The sequence below is a fragment of the Sceloporus undulatus genome, chromosome 1, assembly GCF_019175285.1.
Source record: "Sceloporus undulatus isolate JIND9_A2432 ecotype Alabama chromosome 1, SceUnd_v1.1, whole genome shotgun sequence".
In the NCBI taxonomy this organism is placed as follows: domain Eukaryota; kingdom Metazoa; phylum Chordata; class Lepidosauria; order Squamata; family Phrynosomatidae; genus Sceloporus; species Sceloporus undulatus.
Genome location: NC_056522.1, coordinates 2,524,249 through 2,535,677, shown reverse-complemented (window position 1 = coordinate 2,535,677; position 11,429 = coordinate 2,524,249). Strand labels below are relative to the sequence as shown.

At 44.7% G+C, this 11,429-nt stretch overlaps 2 protein-coding genes across 7 annotated transcripts in view; both read right to left on the bottom strand.

Annotated features, from left to right (window-relative positions):
* Positions 1-11,429, bottom strand: part of LOC121919802 (otoferlin-like) — a 243,689-nt gene that overhangs the window by 75,568 nt on the left and 156,692 nt on the right. The gene's annotated exons all lie outside the window — the stretch shown is intronic.
* LOC121929589 (otoferlin) overlaps positions 1-11,429 on the bottom strand; it is a 104,779-nt gene that overhangs the window by 26,629 nt on the left and 66,721 nt on the right. For 4 of the 6 annotated variants that reach the window (XM_042465304.1, XM_042465330.1, XM_042465294.1 and 1 more), the window contains exons 29-33: positions 9,973-10,002; positions 7,282-7,413; positions 6,502-6,568; positions 3,737-3,870; positions 1,151-1,285 (exon numbers count right to left, since the gene is read on the bottom strand). In XM_042465304.1, the coding sequence (XP_042321238.1) occupies positions 1,151-1,285; positions 3,737-3,870; positions 6,502-6,568; positions 7,282-7,413; positions 9,973-10,002 (498 nt within the window). The remainder of the gene's footprint in view (positions 1-1,150; positions 1,286-3,736; positions 3,871-6,501; positions 6,569-7,281; positions 7,414-9,972; positions 10,003-11,429) is intronic. The other 2 variants (XM_042465313.1, XM_042465340.1) reach the window with 1 other exon arrangement.

The following is an 11,429-nucleotide window of genomic DNA, read 5'->3' as shown; positions in this document are numbered from 1 at the left end:
ACACACACACACACACACACACACACACACACACACACACACACACACACTGTCCTTCTCCCAAGGCTGGGACTCAGGGCAGCTTACAACATTAAAATACAGGTAGATAGACAGATAGATTAGGACTATCATATGGTCAGCCCTCTGTATTCTGGATTCATGGATTCTACCATCCATGGCTTGAAAATATATTTGTTTAAAAATCCAAAAAGCACACCTTCATTTTGCCATTTTATAGAAGGGGCACTATTTTACAAGACCATTGTATTCAATGCGACTTGAGCACCCACAGATTTGGGTACCCATGGGGGGTCTTCTTGGAACCAAATCCCAGCAGATACCAAGGGAACCACTATACAGTATTCTGAAAAGCAAAAAAGAGGGCACATTTACCAACCCACTACTGCAGAACAATTGCTATGGTGACTTTAAATACCTACTATATATTTTAGGACTGAAAAAGAGGACATGCCCAGGAAAAGGGGGACATATGGTAACCCCAAGACAGATATGCAAAGGGATCTTGTGGTACCTTTGAGACTAACTGAAATAAAGACGTTGGCACCATTAACTTTCATAGACTTAGGTCTACTTCTTCAGATGCAATTGATGGAGTGGAGAGCCAGGGACAGACCTATATATGCCATTGGTATGTGAGATTGTAAATTCAAACTCAAAATTCAAACTTTGTATATGTAAATAAAGTGGCAGGTCCAGTTTTAATTATGGTCATTGGTGGACAAAGGCAGCAGAAGCTATAGCCTGCAAGTGAGAATGGGAAACACACTAATGGCATATATAGGTCTGCGTGGCACTCTACAAAATGCATCTGAGGAAGTAGACCCTGCAGCATATTTAGAAGCTTAATGCCAGCCCTGAAGGATAACAGGAGGACCCAATTTCACCTCTTTGGAGTTTGGGAAGAAGAAGGGCAATTCAGGGTTGGTTGAGGGTTAAAAAAACAGCTGAGGCTGGTTAAGATATGTGGCGTCAGGAGCATTTTTTGCCCTCCAGTTCTAAGATGCCATGAGACTCTTTGTTTTTAATCCTGCAACCATTCCACATGGGCACCTCTCTGGAAAAACGATACTGTGGCATGTGGTGACATTACAAACTCCTCTCGAGTTGCTCCCATCAGGTCCAGACCCACCTTGAACCGGCCCACGATGCGATCATCGTCCGCTGCATTGTCATCGTCGTCGCCAATCTTCCCACGGAAAAGGTTGAAGGTATGTAGCCAGTCCTCAAAGATGTCAAACTCAAGCTCCAACTCTTTGGGGAAGACCTAGGGCGACAAGGAACTAGTCATGTTAGCCAAGCTGGCTGCACAGGCCATGAAACATCTGGCGACCAGCCTTTCCTATCCTATAGTCATAGGGTTGTGTGACCTGTGAGACCAGAAGGAGGCTGCTGTCCAAATGGATAATCCTACAGTCATAGGATTGAAAGGGGACCCCAGTGGAACATCTATATGGCTAAGGGCCAGGCTATCTGGTAGACTACATGTGGGCAACTGGTCTTTCCTATACTACAATCATAGGATTGAAAGAGGACTCCAGGGATCATCTATACGGCTCAGTGTCAGGCTATCTAGTAGACCATATCTGAGCAACCGGTCTTTCCTATTCTACATTCATAGGATTGAAAGGTGACTCCAGGGATCATCTATACAGCTCAGTGCCAGGCTATCTGGTAGACCATATATGGGCAACTGGCTTTTCCTATCCTACAATAGGATCATCTATATAGATCCAGGCCAGGCTACCTGGGAGACTGTATATTAGTATATGAGAATCCCTTGGCCAGTAGCTTCCAAACTTTGCTCCTGTGGTGCATATGGCCATGCTACCATTAAGGATAGCCCCCATTGTTCCCAGTGGTGGCACATGTATGTGGCCACATGTGGCTATGTGCATGTGCCACTATTGAAATTCCATTGTCTCTAATGGTGGTACGGCCATTGGGGACAACATAGACTTGGGCATCCACAGATTCTGGTATCCATTGGAGGGGTCCGGAATGGATACCAGAGGGCCGACTGTATACAGTGCGCCCACGCCATACGCGGGCGTGCCATACACGGCCTTGAGCATACGCGCTCAAGCCGTGGGGCGTGCGCAGGGCGGAAGGGGCGGCGCGTCCCATTCAATTGAATGGGCGCATGCGCCCATTGCGTCCTGCGCGCACCCGCGCCGCCGCACACAAGCCCCATTGTTTCCAATGGGGCTCGAGCATAGGCGGAATTCGCCTTATGCAGAGGGATCCGGAACGGATCCCCCGCTTAAGGCGAGGACGGACTGTAGTTTTAAAAACTGTAAGCTGCCTTGAGTTCCAATTTTGAGAGAAAGGCAGGATAATTCTCATTTTCATCATCATCATCACCATCCAGTCCCTTGGCAGTGCTGGAATCCACAGTGGTGCATGAATGCACAGTGGTGCATTCATGGAAAGTGACCATCCAATCTCTTTAAAAAAGGGAATAAGTCCATCTAGTTCTATGGAGGGTTCCTTGACTGGTTTAAGGGCAGCTGTGCTCAGAATCATCCAAGTGCGGAACTGGCTAGAATTGTCCAAAAATGTCCAGAGTACTAGATTACCCCTGAGGGAATTCTGCAGCTCTATAACTGTATTATTCTATGATTTGAGGCAGGGGTAGGCAACCTTTTTGAGCCGGGGGCCGGGTTGCTGTCCCTCTAGTACTCTGGACATTTTTGGACAATGGAGCTTCCACCCTCCGGGGGTGGGGCCGCGTGCCGGGGGTGGAGCTTCCACCTTCCGGGGCGGAGCTGCATGCCGGGGGCAGAGCTTCCACCCTCCGGGGGCGGGACCAGCGCTGGAGGCCTCCCCCTCTTTGCCGGCCCCTGACAGGGGCCCAGGCCCCATCAGAGGCTGGCAAAAGAGTCGGCGGGGGCGCCAGCGCTGGAGGCCTCCCCCTCTTTCTCGGGCCTGCGGGCTCCTTCTCGGCCTCCGCGGAGGCCAAGGAGGGAGGAGGCCGCTCGCGCGAGAGGGAGGAGGCTGGCGGCCCCCCAAAGGCCCCACCTGAGTGGCCCGGTCCTGCCGCCGATTGCCGCCGGTGCGGGGCCTTTGGCAATCAGTGGCAGGACCAGGCTCGGGCTGGTCTCCTGGCCTCGGCGGGCTGCATGTGGCCTGCAGTCCAGGGGTTGCCGACCCCTGATTTGAGGTCTCTTGTATGGCCAGTGGGACCTATATATGAATTACAGTTGTCCCTCAGGTTTCACAGGGGATCTGTTCTGGATCCCTCCGCGAAAAAGGAGACTCGCCTATATTCAAGCCCCATAGGCTTGAATGGAGAGCGTGCCTGGGAGCGCGCACAGGGCATGTGCTGTGGGGGCATGCTCCATTGAAAATAATGGAGGTTGCCCCTCTGTGAATATTCAAGACCATGGACCTCAAATTGCAAGAAAAGAATGGCAACTATTTTCTCAGTTAATTTTCTAGTTGTTAGTGCAGAGCCAAACTTGTTTTAGCAGAAGTTGGCTGCTCATCTATCAAGGAAGCTGTGGATTTTCTGCATTTACAAGTGTTTGGATTAGATTATCCTTAGGGTCCCTGCTAACTCTGCAGTGTTGTGACTCTATCTTGGATGGAGGCGGACTCTCCTTCATCAAAGGTTTTGAAACAGAGGTTAGATAGCAACTTCTCAGAGTGGTTTAACTGTAGATTCAACATGACCTTGTTGGAGAGGGCTGGTCTACATTTTCTATGACATTCTCACCTTCAGCTCATCAATCTTCTGCTTGTTCTTCTTCTCAAGAGCTTCAGGAGGCTGCTGCTGCTGTTGTTGCTTCTTCTTCTTGTCCTCCTTGGCTGCCTTGGTTTTCTCCTTGGTCTTCCCTTGGCCCTTGGCGCCTTTCATAGGAGAGTCATCAAGTCTGATTTCTGAACCCCAAAGGAAGAGGCAAGTGATGGACAATGGAGGGGAAGGGAAGGCGGCAGGCAGGGGGTCATGGCCAAGGAGAAAGGGACCTTCCACCATGTTGGGCATGGAAGTTGGCAGGCAGTCATTAAAAAAGATTAGTGCCATTCCAAACTGAATCCCCTCCACCTGATATTAAGGTATGGGTTGAGCCTCCCTTATCCAAAACACTTTGTATTTTGGAATATTTGGACTGAGATATCTTGGAGATGAGATGAGACAGGGCATTTTTTTTTATTTCGGGAGTCCTAGAGGCCACAAAGCAGCCTTGGGGCCACGTGTGGCCCGTGGACAACATTTTGCCCACCCCTGCCTTGGACCACAAGGGGATATAGAGAACTCTTGTTGGGTCTAATAATACCCAATCCCTGGAGCGGGATTCTGCCCCTGCCAATTTTCATGGACGCTTTCTCAATGGCTGGATGGGGACAGAAAAGGTACACAGTGAGAAATGGGAAAGGCTCACACCGAGAAAACAGAATACACCCAAAGCTGAGCATTTGAATCGTTGCCAAAGATGGAGTGGGAGAAAGAGAGAGAGAGAGAGAGAGAGAGAAAGAAAGAAAGAAATGGACGGTAGCAGAAAAAGCATTCCGATAGTATGGAAAACGTGTGGATAGAGGGACAGTGCCGATTGCAAACTACAGTTGTGTCATGTTTTCTTTACATGCCCAGTTAGAAAAAACCCCAATTTTGCCATGTACAGTAACAGTCCCCTTTCCAGAACATCAGTGATGGCTAATCATACATCATAATTGTTTTTTGTGGTTTTTTCGGCTTTTGTGGCCATGTTCTAGAACATGGAACCCGAAAAAACCACAAAAAACTATGGATGCTGGCTATGAAAGCCTTCGACTTCACATACATCATAATGCTCTGGTTATCTCTATAAATCAGATACAGGTTGCATCTCCCTTATCCATAATGTTGTTGGGAGGAGAAGTGTTTTGGATTTTCAAGTTTTTTGGCTTTTGGAATAGTTGCATCTACACAGTGAGGTATCTTTGAGATGAGACCAAAGCACAAACATGACATTCATCTATGTTTTGTATAGACCTTATACATATAGCCTGAAGGTCCTTTTATACACAATATTTTAAATAATTTTGTGCATGAAACAAAGCTGGTGTACAATGAAACATCAGAAAGCAAAGGTGTTGCTTTCTCAGCCCCCCATGTGGACAATTTTGGATTTGGGAACATTCCTGAATTCGGATGGGGGAAACTCAAACTGTAATTGGTTCCCTGCAACCTCCAAAAGCAAATGCAGGATGAAATCCTGTTGGTGCACTGCACTGGTGCATTTGTACCTGCAAAGACAGCAGTGACAGAGGAAGATGGCTGTGGGTCATGAAGGAAATAAGATATGGGAGAGACAGTGCCCATAGATATGAGCCAACATCTTATTGACATAGGCAAGTGTAAGTCCATCTTACACCTGTCCATGCCTTTTCTTTCTTTCTTTCTTTCTTTCTTTCTTTCTTTCTTTCTTTCTCTCTCTCTTTTTTTTTTTTTTGAGAGATAGTTGATATCCTATCCCACACTTTGCCATGACGAAAGTCTCATTCTTTGGAGGTCTTTAAGCAGAGGCTGGATTGCCATCTGCCAGGGATGTTTTGATTGCAAGTTCCTGCATGGCAGGATGGCCCTTGGGGTCGCTTCTATGAGTCTATGAAAAGACCTCCCCCAGCTCACCATTTAGATGCTGTTGCTAAATCAGTGGCTTGTGGAGGTGAAATCAGGGAAGCGTCTGGCTATGTCCCTGTAACCAGATAGAGAATGAATCCAGTAGACTTCAGTGGATGTCATTAGTCTGAGCCTGGTTACAGGGACATAGCCAGATGTTTCTCTAACTTCTTTGTTGTCAAACTGAAAACCAGAGAGGGCTCCAGTAGTTTTAATGGCTATGTTAAAGAGGGAATTTTAGCAGGTGTTGCTTGCCACACAACCACCTTGTATGGTTTTCTCTGCCTTTCCAAAACTTGGAAATCAGAGAAGTGTCTAGCTATGTCCCTGTCACCAGATAGGAAATAATTTGGTAGACCTCAGTCTGCAGCTGGCTACAGGGGCATAGCCAGATGCTTCCCCAATCCCTACGGTTGCCAGAGTGAAAACAAAAGTGAGCCCCTGTAGCTTGAATGGCTATATTAAAGAGGGAATTTTAGCAAGTGTTGCTTGTCCCACAACCACATAAGAAGTGACATGTGCTAAAACTTCCTCTTCCATACAACTATTAAAAGTAGAGGAGCCCTCTCCAATTTCTGCTCTGAGAACCCTACTTGCCTCTTACTTCCAACCGCAGCAGCTCAACAGCAACTTCAATGTACTGAGAGGAGAGACAAAATAGTGTAGTTCCACTCAGGATTAACAGATATCAGCCTCTGTCTGCATTCTTTTGTCACTGCTGTGCAACCCTGGAAAACCAGTGTTTAATTCTTGGCCCTATGCTTCTAGGTTCTGGCGAACTCAGAAGTTTGCCTTGTTTGTGACATTTCCCAAATCCAGTGAAAGCATTCCTTTCCTCTCCAATCCCTATGGACCCTTTCATCTTTCCAGTACTTTACCATCAGCCAGCTCCATCTCTTCCTTCTCCTCCGCTTCCACTGCAGCTGCCTCCTGTTGCCAAAGTAACTAGAAAAAGAAAAGTTACAAAGTGGGAAAGGTGAATAGGAAGCCTTTTTGGACATGGGTGATCACAGTCCTTTAGACTTGGAGTGGGCCACATCCAGCCTTTTAGATTTTCTTGGACTGCAATTCCCAGCATCCCTAGCCAAGAGAGACGGAGGTGAGGAATGCTGGGAGCTGCAGTTTAATAACATCCAGGGCAGATAGATGCTTGATTCCCATCCCTGTTTTAGACATAGATGAATACATTCAGCGATCTGGTGACCAATTTTCTACCTTGGGGAACCCTATGAGGAAAAGGTGAAACTAAAAAAAGTTAAAATGTGGATTGTTTTGATATGCGTATAGTGTGGTGTCATCTGCATATTTTAGGCTGTTGATGTTCTTTTCTTCTACTTTCACTCCTCCTCCGAGTCTAGGCCTGCTTTTCGCACTATATTTTCTGCATACAGGTTGAATAAATAGGGTGATGGTATGCAACCTCACCTGAAACCCTTTGTCAGCTGCTTCTAAATCCTCCCCCCCAAATTGCAAAAATGCCCAAACAGCCCCTAGAATGCCTTTGGGGGAAAAAAAAATACTTTTAGGGAAAGGTTTAAAAAAAGGTCTTCATGGGTCGCTGGGTCTGGTTGGGCTCAGAGACCACCTTTTGCCCAACCCTGTCTTCCAGGAATACTTTTAATACGAGTTTACTTTGACTGTCATCCTCAGTCACTTACCTCCTTCATCGTTTCAATGGAAGCAAAATACTTGGACCACCAGTCCAGCATGCTCTCGTCAGGTTCCTCTTCCTCCATTTCTTCTATGCCTCCTTTCTTTTTCTTCTTCTTTTTCTCCTTCTCTTCTTCTGACTGCAGAATAGTGGACAACAGGGAAGACACATTCACCATGTGTCTCTGCTTTTCTGATTTCTAGGCATCTTTTGGGAGGAGCAGATCTGGGGTCTTTGGGGGTCTTTAGGGGTCAAGCTTTTTTTATATTATACTATTGTATTTCCCATAATATTAAGTAAAATAATGTCTATTCATCAGGGGCTTAACTTAATGGTCTCCAGAGTTGCTTGTGGCTCATAGGCCACATGTTGCTCACTCTTGATAGAATATCTCTCTAAGCAAAATGCCTAGGCTATATCAAATTGAGGATAAAGAGATACAGACCTAGTGGAAATGCCTCTGGCTGCTGCTGCACTGCAGAATTAATGCAGTTTGGAACTGCTTTAACTGTCGTGGCTCCATCCTACGGAATCCTGGGACTTGTAGTTTGTTGTGGCACCAGAGCTCTCTGACAGAGACGGCTAAATATTTCACAAAACTACAAATCCTAGAAGTCCATAGCATTGAGCCATGGCCGTTAACGTGGTGTCAAACTGTATTAATTCTGCAGTGCAGATGCAGTCTATGTACTATAATACATTTCTAATAAGTACAGTATATAGAAGCAATGGACCTTGAGCAAAATGACATCTGTGTGGCATAAATGAGCCTCTTGAGAAATGTAGAAACATATGCTATAGCTTTGTAGGGCATTATAGAGTCATAGGATTTGAGGATTGGAAGGGGCCCTAAGGGCCATCTAATTCAGTGCCCTTCTGCCATGCAGGAATAAGCAGCTAACACACTCCTGAGAGATATTCATCTGATGTCTTGTTAAAAACCTTGAAAGATGGAGAACCCTCCACTCTCAAAGGCAGTCTGTTCCACTGTTAAATTGTTCTTACAATGAAGAAATGCTTCTTAATCTCTTTTCCTATAATTCCAATCCATTGCTTACAGTCTTAGGGGCTGTACAAACAAACTCTATGCCGCCCCTCGAAGCGCTGGGTTGGGGACGCAGCAACCGCATGCCATGCATATTATTTGCTTTAATGTCTGCCACGAATTGTCCTCTAATTTGATGGTAGGTAAACTGTGAACATTTATAACCTTCTGCCAACAATTGTTCTAGGGATTTTAATTTCATGTCATTTTGTTTTCCCTCCAATAACTCTTCATATGTGACCCATTTTTCCTCATCTAGTTGAACTCTGTTAAAGAAGGCTTCATTGATGGAGGGTCATTTGGGGATAGAATGGCAGGATCTTGGTTTTAATTTAAACCAAATTCTTAACAATGAATGTCTTATATAATGGTCTTTAAAATCTCTATTTACTTCTACTTTATTATAAAATAAATAGCTGTGCCAGCCAAATCTAATATCTGGGGCCTCCAGCTGTAGCATTCTTTTATTCTCACATTTTAACCAATCCTCAGAAGTGTGCTTATTTGCATTCTTTAACCTTTGTTTATCTATTCTCTTTACTTATATCCTTGTTTTTCTTCCACATTTTCTCATCCTCTCCTTCATCTATTTCCGAATTCTGTGTGTGAGTTGATTTTATCTCAGCTCCTCTGTCATTATTTATGTGCTGCGGGTAGAATTGCACACAAACCTCAATATATCTTTTTCACTTTTACAGCACTGCAAACTTAATCCTGGACAGATCTTTTATACCTTCAATTGAATCTACCAATAATTGTTTTAACTCCTTTCTCTTTTTCTGCCTTCGAAATATTTATCCCTTCCCCTCATATATTTACATAAATTTGAATATATGTATACATTTCTCTTCTTCTAAAGATTTGCTTCATAGTTACATATATTTGCACACATTTATACACTCATTTTTCTATCTATGTGAAAATACTTGCTCATAAGTTCAAGGTTTCAAATTGGATCTTAGTCTTAATCAAAGTCCATTATTGTGGAGTCAAAGGCTTTCATGGCCGGCATCCATAGTTTTTTGTGGGGTTTGGGGGCTATGTGCCCATGTTCTAGATCTAGAAGAGTTTCTTCCTGACGTTTCGCCAAGCATCTTTGTCTATGAATTCTCTGGATGCCCGCACCGATGCGGCGAAACGTCAGGAAGAAACTCTTCTAGATCTAGAACATGGGCACATAGCCCCCAAACCCCACAAAAAACTAAAGCCCATTATTACATTTTCCCTCCATCTTCGGGTTGGAAATTCAATTATTTTGTTCCAGTCCGCTAGATTTATTTATTTTATTTTTTGTCTCCTTTATTTAAGTGTCTGGTTAACTTGTCTGTTTCCAACATGTCCAGCCCTTAAGGATGCTTAAATGTGGATGTCAATTGGACTATTTGGACAATAAAGTTGTTCATGAGTTTGGAGCCCACAAAACCAGAAGGTGACTCAAAGTAACCTGACAGATCATCTGACAAATGGGGGGGAAATTCAGATTAAAGCAGTGGGTGGGGACACATCCCTGTTTCCGCTAGATTGGAGAGAAGCTATTTTAGTTGGAGATGTTTTCTCCAGGTTGCCTGAGCAGAGGACTCCGGAGGATAGTTAATGTCAACATACCTTAGATCACAACCACACAAAGCCAAGCCAAACACAGCAGCCACTTACCACATCCACCTTCACAACTGCGTCAGAGTTCTGCCAAAGGGAAGAGGAATGGGAAGAACAAGCAACAGTTAACAACACAAACGCAAGGAAGCTGCCATTTGCAATGCTCCAACACGGCGGGCAAAGAGGACGCAAAAAGCTTATCTGATGGAGAGGCTAAAGAGCAAGAAAGCAAAGAAGGAGATGACCCAGGTCAGAAGGACATGCCGATGGCCAACATCAACTGGAAGGGTTGCTAAGGATGAGCAATAATGAGATGGTTCTGGGAACTGGCCAGTCCCAGAACTGAGTCCCAAATAAAGATGATATGATATAATTCCAACAAGATGGTGGAATGATGATCTAAGATGGCAGTGCTCCAGTCTTTGGTCCTCTAGAAGATTTGGACTCCATTTCCTACAATTCCTGTCCATTGGCCATGCTGGAAGGGGCTTCCAGGAGGCAAAGTCCTGGAGGACCAAAGGTTGAGAAACACTGGTCCAAGGCTAGTGGTCCGAGTGGCCCAAGGTTCCCAACTGCTGGTCCTCCAGATGCTTTGGACTTCAACTTCCGTAATTCCTGACTTGGCCAAGTTGGCTCAGATCAGACATCCAGGACAAATGGAGGTCTAAAGGTTGGGAACCACTGGTCTAAGGGAAACACACCCTTCTACCAGTGTTTCCGCACTTCACTGCTAGAGCAGTTTCGGACCACTTTAATCATCATGGTTCCTGTCATTGACAACGTGGCTCATTTGGAGATTTTTAAATTGTGTGCGTTTTTTTTTTTAAAGCATCTTTTAATAATAAAACAGTCACTGTAGAATAAGTGCTCTGAACGTTTGATTAGGTCTCTTCTAGGAGGCCAGAGTTCGAATCCCTGTTCAGCCATGGAAACCCACTGTGTGACCTAAGGCAAGTCACACTATCTCAGCAGCCTCAGAAAAAGGCAATGACACACTTCATTGGAATAATTATTGCCGATAAAACCTAGAGTCACCTTGAAGGCACATAACAACAATGATCATATTAATAATTATTTGAAATGAAGTTAATAGGCTTTACTTGTCAGAGGAACCAAACTTTGGTGGTTAAAAGAGTTCCTTACAGGTTGCTGCTACACTGCAGAATTAATGCAGTTTGATACTACTTTAACTGCCATGGTTCCATACTATGGAATTCTGGGATATATAGTTTGTTGTGGCACCAAAGAGAAAAGACTAAATAGCTCACAAAACTGCAAATCCCAGAATACTATAGCACTGAGCCATGGCAGTTAAAGCGGTGTCAAACTGCTCTGATTCTGCAGTACAGACGCAGCATACAGCCAATGTATGCTTGTTTTTTATATCCCATTTGGGGAGAAAGGCGGGATATGCATCTAATAAATAAGTAAATACATACATAAATAAATAAAATATTTACATCGATAATGATCTGGGATTTATAGCTGAGTGAGGAACTTAGCTTTTTTCTGTG